Raw genomic sequence first — 18,818 nt, forward strand, 5'->3', positions numbered from 1 at the left:
CAGAAACGTCAGCTGTTTTGCCGAAATGGGTAGTCTTGAGCATCACAGGAAGGACCAGACAAACCCTAACTTCTTCCTTTTTCGCTTATGACCCTGTGGAAATACAGTATCTGAAAGAACAAGACGTGCAGATATTAAATGGTGTTTCCAGTCATGCCTACTTCGGCTGTGACTTAAGGACTGTGGGAAGATGCGTTTCAGTTGCCTGCTCCAGGCCAAGGGAGCACCAGACTACATTTGGAAGAAGCTCCTCTCCAAAACCCAGCTCATGGAAATAGCAACCCCTCAAACTGGCCCTCACAGGTTGTTAGGAGACGTAGCCTGACTCCTGAGATTCCCAGATTCATGCGTCAAACTAGATTGCAATATATACAGTTCATTGTGGATGATGAATACAAATGTTTAAAACATTGGCATCAAAACAGCAGGGAGGAACTGCTAGTAGGGGTTTTCATTTGTTTTTAAAGAGGTTCTTTTTTTACTTCCTTGTTTTTTCTTAGAAATTAAACTGGCATCCACAGTGTAAATACCATCTGCTTGGCATCTCAATTCACCCTTGTGTCTTTCTCATGCCATTACTAAACCTGCCTGAAATTTGGCTCAAAACTCCTCAATTCTCTTTGTCTGTCTTCTCTCACATGCAAGTCAGGATCTCCATATTAAATATTACTATTAATCATCTTCAATGCACTACCTTCACAGAGGTGACTCTTTCATTGCAGGAATGTTTATTTTAATAGGCCATTACAGGCATGCATAAAAATATAAATACATTTTCCTCTTCTGTGAGTTATGATGTGTTTCAGGTGTCATTCTAGACAATTAAAATTCAATTGTGTCAAAGGCCTGTCTGTAAACCTGAACAAAATTTGGCTTTTTTTTTTTTTTTTAATTAACAATACACCTACATCATTTTTCAGAACTTCAAACAAGTTTTGAAGAACACCCGAGATCACCAACAATATTAATCAAGATTTATAGGTAATTCAAAAGAAGCTCTACCCCTAAAACATATACTACAAAATAACACAACTTCTGATTTAAATTGTTATAATTAAATGCTATGGTTGCTAAGTAGCCAATTGAAATTGTGTGGAGAAAATTTCAACATGTGGCTGGCTGCTCAGAGTGTTGACAACTGAACACTGTAGCCAGTTTTAAGCTTAGGATGAGTTCTATAAAACAATGGTAATGCTCCTGGCCTCAGTGACCATGCAGAGTGAGGAAATACTTCCTGCTTCTTTACAAACTGTCTACTTGAATCATACTAGAAACTTACATGAAACCAGTCAGAGATGAGAAGGAAAATGGTAATGACAGAGAAAGCTTGCCTGACTAATTAATGCCTTTTTGTCGTGGTTGGAAATCTAAATCTTCAAATACCTACTCCTACTCAGCCTACATACTTGCCTTTTCATGGCTGAAATATTCCTCCTTGTTAGTAAGAGGCATAAAACTAGAACAGTATATTTTTTTAAATGTTATTGCATAAGTACAGTGCAAAGTGAATATCTCAGCATCTCATCTGAAAATATCATATTTTTTTTTCAGCAGTGAGTGGGACTCCAAGATGAACTTAGGCTGAAGAGAGTGGGAAATCTGGTAATTTCAAGATGACAGGCCAGGGTCATAGCTTGAGCTAAGATTTTTAAATTGAGTATTCAGGAAAAGCAGCTGAAGATCAAATGGTAACTAAAGCCTGATCTGCACAGTTTCTGCACTTTTTGTTGTTGTTGTATTTTCCATTTTAGTTTCTCCCTTGCTGAAGTGAAAGATGCCAAATATTTATTCTCCAGATTATCATTAGTATTTTCATGCCTACAAAACATAACACACTTCAAAGGTCAACCATGCTACTTGTATAGATTACAAACGAATCTATTTAAAAGTGAACAATACCTATGACAAAATCTAGCCCTTATGGTTTCCGAGAAAGAAAAAAAAAAAATTCCAAAGTATCTTCATATGAACTCCAAGAAGACAAGGTGGAAATTAATTTTGAAAACATAAAAATACAGTAGGAAATGTTAAAAGTGACCCTTTGTTGGAGGGAGTTATATAAGAAGCATGTCTAAAATTTAGTCTGAAATCCCAGTGTTTATTATTGATTCCCCTATAAATTTAGCTTTGTAAATGAATCCACATCTACTTAAGAAAAATATTTTAAAACAAAAATTGGTGGTTTCTTACTTAATTTGGTATGGTCTTGTGAGTCAGGCAACCAAAAGGCATAGACAGGCTCACAATTTACATACTGTGGGAAAAACAAAGAATAGCAACTTTTAACTGACCATTACTTTCTGACAATGATTCAGTGAATGCTCAGATGAAAAAAACCACCAAACTTCTAAAGAATCAATTGAATCAATTGCTTCAGCATATAAACTCTCTTCAGGCTGTGAGACTTGATGAGATAGACATATACATGTACTTTCCCCCTTCCCATACCTATAACAGACTTGACACTCATCAAACTTTAGATAAATGCAACAACTGGGTTAATTAAAAACTCTCTTTCAACCCATAATTACAAAGTTTATATGAACAGAAGTGAGAGCTGGCCTCACACCCTGCGAGGGATTTCTAAGAAGTTACACATCATCTAGCTCAGTACATCCTAAAGCTGGATGGCCTCCTCCTAAGCATACTTTGGTACTGTGAGACGCCAAATAGATTCTTTGAAACCAACTGATGTCACTTTGATGAGCTGCAAGGTTAGGGAACCAGTGTGTAAATCCTGCAAGCACAGAAACTAATCCAAGAGTTTGAGGTGCAAGGGACATGCATTACTGACTCCTAACAATGAGGCCTAACAAAGACTATGAGGTTTCAAAAATAGGCTCTTTGCTTCAAAACCTGAGCATGGCTTTTTGACAGGTCTCCTTCTAGAAGGGTGTCCTGGATTTGGCTAGGATAAGAGTTAATCTTCTTCCTAGTAGCTGGTATAGTGTTGTGTTTTGGATTCAGTATGAGAAGAATGTTGATAACACACTGATGTTTTTAGTTGTTGCCAAGTAGTGTTTAGACTAAGTCAAGGATTTTTCAGCTTCTCATGCCCAGCCAGCAAGAAGGCTGGAGGGGCACAAGTCGAGAGGGGACACAGCCAGGACAGCTGACCCAAACTGGCCAAAGGGGTATTCCATACCATGTGACGTCATGCCCAGTATATAAATTTGGGGGAAGGCTGGCTGGAGGCCACTGCTCGGGAACCAACTGGGCATTGGTCAGCGAGTGGTGAGCAATTGCATTGTGCACCACTTGTTTTGTATATTCCAATTATTTATTTATTATCATTGTCATTATTTTCTTCTTTTTCTGTCCTATTAAACTGTATTTATCTCAATCCACAGGTTTTACCTTTTTTTTTTTTTTCCAATTCTCTCCCCCATCTCACTGGGTGGGGGGAGTGAGCAAGCAGCTGCGTGGTGCTTAATTGCCAGCTGGGGTTAAATCACAACAAAGAGAATGCCCAAAAAGGCTAGGTGACTCTTCGTACCTTTGAACGGCCATGACTGCAATGTAATTTGTTAAACACAATTTAGTATTTTATCACATCAGACCTCTGATGAGGTGCTTCTGAGAATGTAATATTCTCCGTAACCAACAAATATTTATGTTAATCTTTTCTCAATGGGATGCATACACAAATACTACTAGCTAAAGACATACCATTCATATATGTACACATTTAAAAGACATTAAAAGAGAACTTTAAAAATGCTGCTACTAAGCCTCATTTGCTTGCTTGCACAAAAGAAATAGTACAATCTTTAAGTGCATGCTCGTTTGTTTTTCCTGTCAGGTTCCTCCCTCATTCAGTGAAGTAGAAGATATTCAAAAGTGGTTTTATTTCTCATAAATAAGGTGTAGCTCCAGGTCTTATTTTAATATAGATCACTCAAATCACACAATACAAAAAAAATTCAATTCACAAAGGGTTATTTCTCTGGTGCTTTCACATTAGAAGCTATACTTTCCAGAAGCATAACTACTGCATCTTTACAACACTGCTTTTTAGATAAGTCCCAATTTCATGGCTAAGAAACCAAAGTACAGGGAAAACTAAGGGTAAAACCACTATGTTAGGTTTTCCAGCATTTTCAACAATATTACATTTTTAAATGACCAAAGAATACTTTAAACAGTCTCGTTTACATCCATGAGAACTCAGTGCTGCTGTGTATTTAGCACACAGTGTCACAAGGCAGGGGCTCAAAACATAAGGCGCACACGTTTAATGACCATCTTTTAACATTTTGATTGAAGTGACTTACCCAAAACCACGTGTGAACTGTGTGGCAGATGCAGGAAGAGATTCCTGTCTGGCATCCAACTTCTCTAAAAATGAAGCCATATTTCTGCAAGCTCTTACCTCTTTCACTACTTTTTATATTCTGAATCAAATGAATTAAGAATCTGACGGACAACAACCTGGTTCACAAGACAGACTAAATGCTCTCCTACTGAAGAGTCAAGTCTATCCTGCACACTTCAGGAAGAAGGTACAGCAGAAAGATGTTACTTGATTTAAAAATATCAGTCTTTATGAATTAGAGGTTCTTCTACAGCAAATAATGTTGTTGATGAATTTTCTCATGTTTGTGTTGTTCTTACTTATTTATTGTGACACTTTTAGAAATCAAAATCCAGGTGTTGAAAAAGCCTAACCATTTTATCTAGTGTAAATATACAATTTCTAATCCAGGTCTCGAGCAAAGATGACACCTTTGGGCTCACAAAACACATAAAGGACCAGAACATGTGGCAGCAGGTGAAAGCGTATCTTTTGCACACGCTGCCTGGGGCTCCTTTCCTCTTTATTCACAGCCAGCTTCTCTCCCCGACCCTTGAAAACATGGGACAGCAAAAGAGCACATCTATGACACTCCAGTCAACTTTCTGCCCAAGTCTCTTTGAAAAAGAACTAATTCTCTAAAAATGAGCAGCAGAGCTCCCAAGCAAAAAACAGCTGTAAGAATATGTTGATATAGTAGACAATAGATTTCTGGAAACTTGTTATCAAACAGGAGTGGATCATTTTATCAGCAATGTTTCCAAACGTACTTCAGACTTAAGCAGACAATCAGCACTGGAAATTTCAGATTAAACCCTGCAAAGTTATAGGCAAGTGAAAACAAAACCTGGTAATAGAAAATGTTGAACTACCTCCTTTACATATTTTTTATCTAGACAATAGATGTATATTAAATGTGTGTACAAACAAAAGCCTATCATTAATATAAACATACATTTTTAATTATAACCCCATTGTATTTCAAGACTTCTCCACTCTAAGCTCTCTACTAGTCATTGTAAGATATGCAGGCCACACAAAAACATGGCATAGCCATGGACCACATTTCACTACAGCCAAAATTTAAAAAACACTTCTTATTACAATATTCCTCATACCAAAACACAAGTGATGTCCCATTTTGAGCCCTTCCTATAACATCTGGATACAGAACTCTCTCATAACACATATAAAGCCTGCATAATTGTGTATATGTGGGAATCACATACTACAAACAGTCTTAGAACTGGATTTTCCATTTGACTTCTTCAAACTACGTTCCATTCCTTAATGCTTTCCACTTTAGAACAGAATCTACGTCCTAAAATTTCCCACAGACCAAAAGCTTGAAAACATTTGTAATTTAGTATAAAAGAGCTACTTTTGACAAAATTAAAGGGTTGGGTATGGTTGGTGGTGTGGTTTCTTTTCATTGCAAAAAATTTAAAAATTGAAGTAAAAAGTTGGCTTGAAACACCAAATCAAAGTTAGGCAATGCACATTTTCAACGTAGCAAGACAGGCAAGAATAGAGCTGTTTTCTGTTTCAAAATAGAATTTAATTTTAGACACCTTTGTGCGGATGTTTCACTTTCAATGAATTGGCATTTTTAAACATAAAAACATTCCACCGGAAAATTTCCAACCAGTTTTAGTACTTACTTGATAGACACATGCAAAATTTAATTCCTCTCTTTCTCTTGTCTGTTAGGAATTACTTCCAGACACATTGTATTACCTCAGGCCTTCATCAACTGCTTTTCAGTTGCAGAAAACTCTACATGTAAAGAAACTCCCTGCAGTATTATGGACATGAATATAATTTCATTTGACTTGGGACAGCCCTCAGTGGGCCACAGACATCTATTTCAACAAAGAATAATAATTAAAATATGGTCATTTTTAAGAAAAAAACCCTAAACAACCAACCAAAACCAAACACTCAAACCAAAACCAATCATGTATAAGATGATTTAAAAAAAACCAACCAAACAAACAAACAAAAAACCAAACAACCAACAAACCAACACACTTGATATCTTTTGCTGTTCTCTGTGTTCACAACACTGATTGTAGAAGCTTCTACCAGATGCTAGGAAATTTTTGCCAGGATGCGTTCAAATGAAATTACTTCCAAAATAAGAGACAATCTGGAGGTTAATAAAAATCTACCACCTTCATAAGTTTCCACAAATAATAAACTTAAAACATCAGATAATTTCCAGCTATCAGATATTTCAATACTCAATCTGTGGGGTTTTTTTCTGAGGCATATTCAGAGAAATGGCTAAAGGAACTGTAATGGCCTTCTGGGACAGGAAGACTAAGGTTTCTGTAAAAAATGTTAAATTAATTTTTATGGTGATGCAAAGTCAGGGAAGGGTTGTTAAGGGATGGCCTCTTGCCACAGGGTGGAGTTTTGTTTTGGTATCCTTTTAGAGTCTGCAGGTGTTTGGCAGGAGCTGAAATCAGGGCCAGCTGTGATATTTCAGCTCCGATACTTCCCTCCCCATATTTCTCAGAAGTGATGCATCAGGGTGATGTCTTACACCTGATGTACTCAACTTGTGTGGTATGACTGTAACTGCTTTGGGGGCAGGGGTGGCGGGGAAGTACCATTGCATGGCTCCCATTTTTATTTTCAGCTGGCAACATTCATATAGTAAAATTCATCAACAAGAATGGATTTAATCTGGTAAAACATCAGATAACAATTTATTAAACTGCCCATAATATTTCTGGGTTGTTTTGTTGCTTCTTATAAATGCCAGCCATTTAATTAAAGTAATAACATTGTATAAGAACAGTGAAAGAAATTACATTGTGAAAAGGGGGAGGGTAATGTTTTAAAGAAAACAAAAAAAACCCTCATTTAACCAGCAAAGATCTTTGCTCTTTCATACTCAGCTGCAGTACAGCGCGTACCTGTTTTTGTTTTGTTTTATCTTTTGGGAGAATTTGAATAGTTTCTATTAAAAATGGTATTCTCTTTTAAGTTTGTTTTGTTTGGAAAACCTCAAACCACATTGTATTTCATACACATGTTCCCCAGGGTATGCTAAATGGGACCATACTGAGGTCACTAGTAAGTTTTTCAAAACGTTTTAAGAATTCCTTTAATGTTTGTACTATCTTGGCCTGGTTAAAGAACACATTTTAAAAAAAATAGCTTGAAAAAGTTTGACTATAAAAAGCTTCATTAAAATAGTCTATACTGTACTATTAAGAGTTTCTAAGAACTTCTACAAACATTCTTTCCTCCCTCTTGCTTTTAAGAAAATTGGTCCGTTAACTAGCGAATCTGCTCCTCTTTCTCTCAGCCTTTTTATCCATACATGCACAAGTACACATACACTTCTATCCACAGACTGATTGACTTAGCAGTAGAAATGCCTGTGGTATTCATTTTAACTTCACAAATGAAGAAAAGATAATCAGTGGGAAAAGTGGACTTTTCACTCCATTCATGGAAAAATCAGTATCACCTGGCACTCTAACTTAGTAAAAAGTCTTTCATGTTTTTTGGCAGCTCACTTGGAGTATGATTGAAGCTGTTAATGATATTAACAAAATGTCCTGGGATCAAAAATATGTTGTTTTACCTGAGTTTATAGAAGAAGTTATACAAACCACTCTTGGCCTTCAGAGTTCTGAGGTCCTTTTAGTTAAAATAAAATAAAATTTGAAAACATGACCCACCTGTAGCTAATTAAATTCCACTAGACCATTTCAGTCACCTCCTTTACTTGTCTTTCCTATCTCCTCAGACTTTCTTCCATTCCTCCTTTGTGTTATTCCAACCCCTTCCCAGGATTTCTGTCTTTGGATTCTACCAGCCCAGTGCACCCTTTGCAGCATTACTGACAGCTGAGCTGGAATATGCTTTGACAATTGTTGACGTCCATGCAGCACATCTTGGTCACTAATGGTGCAAGACTGCACTTATAATGAATGATGGTTGCATTACGGATATTAAAATCCGTAGATCAAATAGGAAGGCAATAAAATGAAGTTAAAAAATGGAATTGTGTTTAGGTCCAATTCTGCTGGTAACATCCAAAATAGAAGAGGTTAGCAAAACCCAAGTATTATCTGTTAGAGGTAGATTAGAGTTTGTCTGTACTGAAGTATCACTGGGTTCGATGTTTTTCTGGAGTCTTTGCAATGGTTGAAAGCAAATGAATATGAAAAGCTGATTACTATGTTATGATACACTCTTTCATTTTACATAACACTGTTTGTACTTGTTGTTATACAGTATTAGTAAGTAAGGTTATTAAATGCAAGCTGAATGACATCTTTCCTAGAAACGTATTTTCTGATCTAAACTGAGCTTGAAAAAAAGCACCATATTATAATGGAAGCACTGTGATGAATGATTACAAAGTTCTTATACTTAATGATTGGGTTCAGCTTTACATATGAGAAAAATCTTGCTGCGATTACAGTATGTTCTTGTTGGTGGGTGCTGATTTTTCCCTCTTATAACTGAGATTTCATAGCACAGTGGATACCTAGATTACAGATTCTCAGGTGTTGCTAGACTTCTTCCCTAGTCTTAGACATAGTCTCAGGACACTATCATGCTTTTTGAGGTTTCAGAAACCAAAATTGCAGGCTGGCTTATTGTGATGGGTTGACGCTGGCTAAACGCCAGGTGCCCACCAAAGCCGTTCTATCACTCCCCCTCCTCAGCTGGACAGGGGAGAGAAAATATAACAAAGAGCTTGTGGGTCGAGATAAGGACAGGAGAGAGATCACTCACCACTTACCGTCACAGGCAAAACAGACTCAGCTTGGGGAAAATTAACTCACTTTATTACAAATCAACCAGAGTAGGGTAATGAGAAATAAAACCAAATCTCAGAACACCTTCCCTCCACCCCTCCCTTCTTCCCGGGCACAACTTCACTCCCGGATTCTCTACCTACCCCCCCCAGCGGCACAGGGGGACGGGGAATGGGGTTTACGGTCAGTTCATCACACGTTGTTTTCTGCCGCTTCATCCTCCTCAGGGGGAGGACTCATCACACTCTTCCCTGCTCCAGCGTGGGGTCCCACCCACGGGAGACAGTCCTCCACGAACTTCTCCAACGTGGGCCCTTCCCACGGGCTGCAGTTCTTCACGAACTGCTCCAGCATGGGTCCTTTCCACGGTGTGCAGTCCTTCAGGAGCACACTGCTCCAGCGTGGGTCCCCCACGGGGTCACAAGTCCTGCCAGAAAACCTGCTCCGTGGGCTCCTCTCTCCACAGATCCGCAGGTCCTGCCAGGAGCCTGCTCCAGCGCGGGGTTCCCACAGGGTCACAGCCTCCTTCGGGAACCCACCTGCTCCGGTGTGGGGTCCTCCACGGGCTACAGGTGGATATCTGCTCCACCGTGGACCTCCATGGACTGCAGGGGGACAGCCTGCCTCACCATGGTCTTCACCACGGGCTGCAGGGGAATCTCTGCTCCGGTGCCTGGAGCATCTCCGCCCCCTCCTTCTTCACTGACCTTGGTGTCCGCAGAGTTGTTTCTCTTACATGTTCTCACTCCTCTCTCCGGCTGCCGAATACCGCCCGTCGCAACTTTTTCCTTCTTAAAAATGTTATCACAGAGGCGTTGCCACTATCACTGATTGGCTCGGCCTTGGCCAGCGGCGGGTCTATCTTAGAGCCGGCTGGTATTGGCTCTCTCTCTCGAACACAGGGGAAGCTTCCAGCAACTTCTTACAGAAGCCACCCCTGTAACACCCCCCCCCGCTACCAAAACCTTGCCACACAAAACCAATACACTTATGAAAGAGCAAAGCTATACACAAGCATGTGTGTTTATCCCAGATGCATGCTGTCTATACAGCAGCACAAATCTGAGCAAGTGAGGGAGACTCAGCAAGGTACAATGGCAAAAAACTACAGTTCGGAAGAAATGTGAAGGTGAAAAGGTTTGCTTGAACTATCCCTAAGCCCCTAAATCCAAGCTATGGATAAGTGACTCAGGGCAATGAAACCACCTGTGAAGGTCTGAAGTCTTCACCATCAAAATAAAAATTTGTGTAGAAATTAGAAAAATGTACTTAAGAGGCTGAGTATGCTACTCTCCAAATTCCTGGTCTGCTGGATGGTCTCTCCTATACATGAAGGAGGAGTGGGGGGGCTTAACTTTATATGTGAAGTAAATATCTGGCCATAAGAGCAATACCTTAAAATGTCAACACTTTTCCATATGTCAAGAAAGAAGAGGAAAGAACTGCCATCTTTTTTTTCCCCTCCCCTTGAACAGAACAGTAACTGTGAGAAAATGCTTAAGGAGGCAGGCAGCACAAGAAATGAAACAAACATATAACATGCAGCATCGCCACAAATACTGACAATTCATTTCCAATACTAACAAGAATACAGTGTCTGAGTGCCACTTATTTCAGTAAAGGGTGTAGAAAAGACGTTTTCAAGCAGTTTCATCAGGAAGAAAAGAGATCAGTATGCCCGTTAACAGGAAAATAATTTGAAAAACCTGCCATATGGGGGTATCTGACTGCAAAGCACTGTGATACCTTTCATAGATAGGCTAACTATGTCAGGAAATAACCTGACATATATATATAAATAATATATATAATATAATATATATTATATATATATATAAATACTATTTAGGTGAATTCTAGTAAGAGCAAGGTAACCAAGCTAACCTCTCCAATTTGGGAGGTAATGGCCATCCCATGACATACTGTTTTAAAAAGCCGTCTCTTTCAGAGTGGACCTGACTTCTTACAATTCGCAGCATCAAAAAAAAGTGAAGAATATTTTTCCAATGCTGCCCCAAGTCAACCACATTCTAAGTAAAATACTCCTGCTGTATGTTTTTCAAAGCCCAACCTTAATCCCTGTGAAAGTTAAGAAGTGAAAAGTTTGGCCCATGCATACTTTACAGCATGGTACTACATCATTTTAAGGAGAAAGAGCATATTTATTTAGAAGATAAATAGAAGTTTAGAAAAAAAACTTCTTTCCTTGCAGTAGCCTAAAAAATATTGTCTTCTACCTCTAAAAGTGTAATAAACATTTGTAACAAACACATTTATTATATACGTATTCCCTTACGATAGAGATTGTTTTGACTGTTCTTCTTTCCCAAAGAGTACAATCATACTCAAAATCCTGACAAACACTGGACACATACGAAATTGGCTGCCTTTTTTTTTTTTCCCCTCCAATGGTCAATCATTTTCCCTGTTACTCTCATTATTAGAAATTAATTTAAAGGAGATTCATCACACAATAGAATAGCCATAAAATACTCTGTTACACTATTCAAGACAGTATAAATTGGTTTGTGCTGGGCCCTTTAACCCATCATAAGCCAGAGGTTGAGAAGATGGGGAGGGATCAGGGAATACCCAGGTGATATAACTCTACAGATACTCAAAAGTAAAAATATTGTTTATAATCAAATATAGATGTTACTCAGTGGAAGACTTAAAATTTAAAATAAATAAATAAATAAAAAGCTGACGCCAGGGAAACCACCAGGCCAAGAAAAGGTTAAAATCTTTCTGCATTTGACTTTTGTGCTTCCTTTTTCTGTTTCCAGTCAAAAAGTTGCCCATTTTTTTCAAACAGTATAGATTCTGATTATCCATACTCCATACAGAAAATTGGTTGCTTGTGGACAGCAAGAAAGGTACTTTTCTGCATATTAACTGACAAAATGCAATTACATAACATATTACAGTTTCTTTCCCCATTTTACCAGCCATTTTTGAAAGACAGACTCCATACAAGACATGGAATACTGATGGTTTAATGCATTATGGCAAAATCTGTGTTCCCAAGCATATAATTCATTTAAGGATCTGTATTTTTTTCTTATTATGCCATATTATTGGCTTAAACTCAATCCACCATATAACTCTCAAAATCCCACTTTAAAGTAGGTCTGAGTGGCAGGTAAAGTGATCATTACTCAGCATTTGTAAAACACATGTAATAATGTATAGAAAAGATTTGTTGAGAACCAACCTGAGGATCTGAGAATACTTGCTGCATATTGTTGATTGGGCCATATGGAACACCACTACCTTCAAAGAGCTGCAACCATTCAATCGTTGCTTTTTCTGAAAACCTAAGAGCAAATAAGAAGCATGTGGTTTCAACTCCATGCTTTCAGATTCTGAAAAATGTATAGCATGTCTCCTCCCTCTCTCAATGCTTCCATACTCTTCCCCACTGATTTCTTCCCAGGCAGTGAATAACATAACGAAAACGTAATACCCAAAATGTAATGTGTTCTTCAGAAATCCCAAAACCCAAAGACATAGGGGAAAGAACATAGCTGAACTGATATCTATTTCTATCTGATCATCTGAAGCAATCCAGCAATGATGTAAAGCTAAATTTATCAGCAGTTTCAAATAAAGATAAATGGGTTTCCTCCAGTCCTCAATTACACTAATGTGCTTCACGGTTGTTTTCTTTTATGTACATATTTAAAAACAAAAAGATAGCTATAATGTGGGTGTGAGTTTAACATATTACACTGCTCACTAAAAGCTGACGTAAAGCATCACAATGTTTTTCCTCCATTACACCCAAAATATATGTCAGGATTAACAGCCACATTTTTTGGTCAGATAACAACACTGATTATATATTTATTTGTTGTATGATTGTATCACACATCCTGAGGACAACTGGTTCAGCATATATACACTGTGCCTACGCTGGTGAACACAGAGTTCCATGTCCTTGTATCACATACAAAAAGTTCAGCTTATCTCTTTCTAAGCATTCAATTCCATAACTGGTAGCACCACTCTATTTCCCCTCCTTTGCTAGACACTCTTTCCTTGTCTGCCCGGTAGAGTTACATACATGAAGAAAACACACTTGAAGCAATACCAGTCACTGAGAGATGGTATATTCTGCAGCCATATGGGATTCTGAATCAAAGGTGAACTTATTTGGAGATCGTATCTTAAATTTCATGAAGGTAAATAACACAGAGGTCTACCAGATTATTAGAAAGGAAAAATCTACTTCATCATACATACAACACGGAAAAGAAATTGGGTGTGATTTAAAGACTTGATGGAAATGAAATTAATAGAAACCTTGATAAGGGACACTCAATTACTGGTATGCTATAGCTCACCAGTTCAGAGTTTCCTAAGCATTATCTGGAACAATGTCAGTAACATTCAGCTTTACTTCTAGCATGTTATTATGCAAAAAAACCCTTCCAAGTTTCTGACAGAAAGTTAATAGAGACGAAAGCACAAAACCCCCTAAATCAGTACCAAGTCAAACTTTGTAAACTTCTTTTTATACATATGCAGAGATTGGCTGCAAAGTATTTCATGCTACTTTTAGACTAAAGAAAAAAAAAACCTAGCGATTGTGACAAGTTACAGTTATATTAAGTACATGGCATAGGTATGGATCCAAGCTTCACAGTTAATGTCTTTCTCCCTGTGCAGGAACGATTTCCCCAAGCTTTGAGGGAATAAATCCCGATACGCAATGCATTTTGCACTCTAAATGAATAAGAAAATGCACAAGTTTTGCACTGTATTATAAAATGTGTTACATTGTATAATATATTGTATTATATATGTATTATAAAATGAAGCATCACTTCTGAAGAAATGAAGCATAATGAAGCATCATTTTTAAAGAAAACGTGTAAGATTATTGCACTGTTCAATTATAGACTTCATTGAATATTATTTCAGGGTATAGATGTAGTCAGCCATAAAGATACTGCCACTCTTGGATACATCTAGGGTCCATCTAATTTAGTACTCTATTGCTGACCATACCTAGGATCAGGTACATTACAGGAAACTTGGGAAAAAAGGTGACTATGGAGAGGTAGATTACCTTCCTTCCTCAGTGACTGCAGCTATTAGGAAAGCCAAAGTAAATATAATTTGTATTTCCCTTCAGTACTCTCTGTTTGGCAATAATTCTCATAATCCGTGTATACTTGTTATTCACAGCCTTCTATTACTAAGGTTTGGGGCTCAAACTACTTCACAGTATAAATATGATTTATACGAAAAACTGTTTCCCATCAGTTATTGGTCCTATTTATACAAAACTCTGCTGTTCTCTGCTAGCAACTGAGACACTTCCCTCATGAGATGCTTCATAATTCATGGCCCACTAACTCCCTTTTTATAAATTAAAAGTTTTTTTCAGCTACTACTTTTTCTGACACCTCAACCTCCACTACTATCTCATTTCTAACAAAAGACAGCACATCTACAAAAGGACTCTTGGACGCAGCATCATAACCATGGTGCTGAAGACCATCACTAAGAAATTATTGTAATTCTTAATATTTGTATCATCATTCCCTTGATCTATTAGTAATGAGTAAGACCTGCTGTGTTATGTTCCTTGTACTGCTTTTTAACAAAGAGTTTATAAATATCCTCCTGTGTTTAAAAAAAGCAAACAACTTCTGGATTTAAAGGATAGTCTGAAAATGAAGACTTTTCAATGGGAGTCTCAATTATCTACATCTACATAATCAGTATGCTACTTCCTGATGTCATGGTAAATCTGAATATCTTTCAAGACATACTTTTTTTTCAGTATCAGTAATTCAATATACACTGAAGTGAGTGCACATTTTGCAAAATTTCTGTGGGGTGTATGAATATCTGAAATTTTAGCTTCTGCTTTGTTTTCTTCCTTCCTATGTAAGAGACAAAAAAAATTACCACAATTTCTGTAGAAAACAAGTGATGTTCTGTTTTGAAAAAATACTTGTTTTGAATGGACCTAACCATTGTCTTAGTCTTACTTATTAATTTGTTTATTGGTGGTTGGAGAGAATTCCTAAAAGCTTTAAACTCAAAGATGGAAAATCCCACATTCTATCACCCTCAAAGGAGACACACAGCATTTTCTCTTGAAATTGAAACTCTTGACCTAAATCTGATGTAGAATAGCTTCCTTTATTTGTGGTAAAGAGAGGCTGTTGAGAGCATATTGTTAAGCAAACTGTTTAAAAACAAAACAGAACATCACCACTGCCAATAAAGTACTATTATTCAGATTTTGAGAGCAACAGCATGCAACTATTTGGTTCATTCAGCTGTGTTTTATATATTGAAATATCTGTTGCACAACATTAAGGGAGAAATACTGTTTCAAAATCTGATAAAAGATAACGTGAGGATAAAAAAATCCCCAAGTTTACCTCTCTGATGTCAGCTGCACAAACTTTGAATGTTTGGGGGGGTTTTTTGCTACCCTGTATGCATCATTCCCTCCATCTAAATGCAATTGTTAATAGCACTTACACAAATAAATACCATAAGCTTTCCTCATAGCAAAAGGCTGATGTTTAGGTTGCTAGGTATCGGTTGATATCATGCTGAGCACTCCAAAACATCAAGTAAAGACCTTCAAGAAAAACTTCTCTTGGAAGCAGAAGACTGAAATTCTCTCCCGAAAATGAAAAGCTCTATCAGCAGTAAATTACAAGGCCTGGCCAATCCTTTTCCCCTTAGCACTTGTTTTAAAACATTTTTCTATGCTTTGATACTGTCTTTTATAAATATCCTACTCAGTATATAACTTCCTTTTCTTAACTGAAAAATTTATATTGTCATCTGCTGTCTTTCAGTGGGAAAAAAGGAATTTTTATATACATATATAAATAAAATAACTGATGGAAACACATACAAGGCTAAACAATGGTTCATCTTCCAAACGTAAGCTAGTAAAAAGCCATCCAAGACTGTACAGCATCTGAACTCCGAAGCATGACACTTGCAAATGAATATTTATCTGTCCATGGAACCTCAATGATACTCGGTGACTGCAGGAGAGCTCAACCATGTGATTCACACTACAGCTTCACGTATTTGCAGATAAGTCCCTTTTCCCTCTTAAACGTTCCATCTGCTATAATCACATAAATGCCATTTAAATTATCTATGATTTATTTGTAGAATAATTTTAAATCTGTAGCTTAGCTTTCTACAATTACTACCAGTATTTTAGAAGTTCAGAAGGGTTTACTTTTTACCGTACTAGTCTGTGGCATGAAGTTTGAATGCAGGCTCGTTCTCAAAACACCTTGGGAAAAAAAGGATATGTACCCTAATGGAAAACAAACCCACTGGTAGGACCTTTACCGCAAAGCCTGTACTAAGGCTTACTTCACTAAAACAGGTAGTAGTCTCCATGAGGTCTTATTTGCATTTTAAGCAGTACTCTAAGCCTCCTCTGCACTGAATTACACAGCACTCATGAAGCTACTGAAGCTGCAATATTGAAATGAGGCATAGGATTCTGAAACATTTAACATGAAAGATATTTCATGGTTAAAAATATTATAAGATTAGAAAGTGTAGCATGAGCTGAACTAATTGAAATGTTATTTCACAGGAAGAAATCCAACTAAATATATTTTCCCTCAATTCGTAAATCTAGCAGCCACCATTAAATGAAAAAAATCTAAATTTAAACTATACACTCAGTAAATTAATGAAAAAAAATTACACCACAATATAAGGCAGAGCCTCCAAAAGTCCAAAGATTAAATATCAGATAAAAAGGGCTTACACCTTATTTCCTTACACAAAGCACAAGTGTAGTTTTGCTTCTTAAAAAGCAAGACCTAAATCCCCTTCTGCTTTCTAACAAATTCTTAAAAAAAAAAAAAAAAAAAAGGAGAATGGATTATTAATTGCAAAAAGGAAAGAGAATGTCTGCTTGACTTGCACAAGTTGGATTAAAGGGCTTTAATGAGTTAGAAGCATACCCACATTCTATTAAAATGTACTAAGTTTCTCATCCTGTTAGTTATTAATGTGAACTTTGTTTCTTTTTTAGCAAATATTCCGTCTTTCAGCGAAATAAAGACTTCTAAAGCATGAATGGATCCACTTTGCATTCTTTGCATATATCCCATTTTCCATGTTTCCTAGGAAACCTTCAATCATTCCCACATCCTATGTGGAAAGGCACCCACATTTCTCTAACGGATAAAACCATCCAATTCCTCACAAAGTAAGTTTAGAACTACTGAAGCAAAATACTGCTCTTTTCTATAGGAAGCTTATGGCAATTAATTCAGAGAAGTAATTTGGACAGCTACCAAATGCAGATGGAATGGCAACATCTAGAATTAGTAATAGCTTTTTACATGCAGTCAATCAAAAAACCTTCTCTGTTCTTGCTAAAGTCCACAATAGCATTCTTGTGTTTTTTAGGACAACCCAAGTTTGCATTATGGTTTTTGCATCAGTTTGTCCTACCAACAGTCTATTTACTTTCAAATATCTACAATATTTTCTCCCTTCACTACTAATCATCTCTTTAATGGTAGTTAACTCAGTAAAATAGTTTGTACAGTTTCTTACAACAGCCTCTATGGAAGACACTATACAAAATAAAAGTCACAGAAAAAAAATTATTTGGAAAATTCAAATAATGGATCATTATCCCTTAGTGTACAGTAAATATACAATTAGAGTTTTCAAAATGAATACTATAGTATTTACTCAATAGTCTGTAAGCATCTCTGTGTTAGTGTCTAATTAGTCTCCTCTTGGTTACTGATTAATCACTCAGCAAACCACAACAGACCCTTAAAATCTTTGGGTTCAACATCATTGTACTGACATGTTTTGCTGATGGATATGCCAACTATTTTAAAAGATGTCACATATAGTAGATTGTAAGTGGTAGCTACATAAAGTACAGTCCAGATATTTGTAGGTACCACAAATCCACTCTGAAACTTGTTTTATATTTCTGCATACTATAAATATTACCAGTTTAATAGAACTATTAATAAACCTTCACCTTTATTGCATAATTTGTGCTAGAGATGAATGGACATTCATGCTCCTTTTTGAAGTTTTGCATGCTGTTTTAAAACCACGTATGATTTTTAAGGAATAGCATACCAGAGAGAGGGAAACACCTCCATATTGTAAAATGTGTTACTTATGGTTCCCGAATAGTAAATCCAGCATGTTCCAGAACTAGTTCTTTTTGGATTCAGATAATGTTAAACTATGCACATTAGAAATGTACTCCTTTTCCTAAGCCTTCCTCTCTTTTTCTCAAGTAAGCAAAAAGACTGTAGCTTCTATAGTTATGATAAAGGAAGTGCAAATTAACTGAAAATCAGCTAGGTAAACACACATCAGTAAAAAGCACACTAAGAATAATGGAAAGCTGTACTGATTTTTGTTGCTGTTCTTTTAACTACTCAAGGGGAGTAAAAAGCTAACAAGGGTCAGGTCAAAAAGCTCATTCAAAAAATCAATGAAACGATGTCCCTTGATTTCAGCAGCCTTGTAGCTAGTAACGTATGTGTCGTGGTTTAACCCCAGCCAGCAGCTAAGCACCACGCAGCCGCTCACTCACTCCCCCCCACCCAGTGGGATGGGGGAGAAAATCGGGAAAAAGAAGCAAAACCCACGGGTTGAGATAAGAACGGTTTAATAGAACAGAAAAGAAGAAACGAATAATGATAATGATGACACTAATAAAATGACAACAGCAATAATGA

General features: G+C 37.1%; 1 protein-coding gene across 2 annotated transcripts in view; it reads right to left on the bottom strand.

The window, feature by feature from the left end:
* The window catches only part of SUGCT (succinyl-CoA:glutarate-CoA transferase), a 339,554-nt gene that overhangs the window by 179,438 nt on the left and 141,298 nt on the right, over positions 1–18,818 (bottom strand). For both annotated transcript variants that reach the window (XM_041122640.1, XM_030009379.2), the window contains one exon: positions 12,296–12,398. In XM_041122640.1, coding sequence (XP_040978574.1) covers positions 12,296–12,398 — 103 coding nt within the window. The remainder of the gene's footprint in view (positions 1–12,295; positions 12,399–18,818) is intronic.

Source organism: Aquila chrysaetos, chromosome 3 (assembly GCF_900496995.4).
Source record: "Aquila chrysaetos chrysaetos chromosome 3, bAquChr1.4, whole genome shotgun sequence".
In the NCBI taxonomy this organism is placed as follows: domain Eukaryota; kingdom Metazoa; phylum Chordata; class Aves; order Accipitriformes; family Accipitridae; genus Aquila; species Aquila chrysaetos.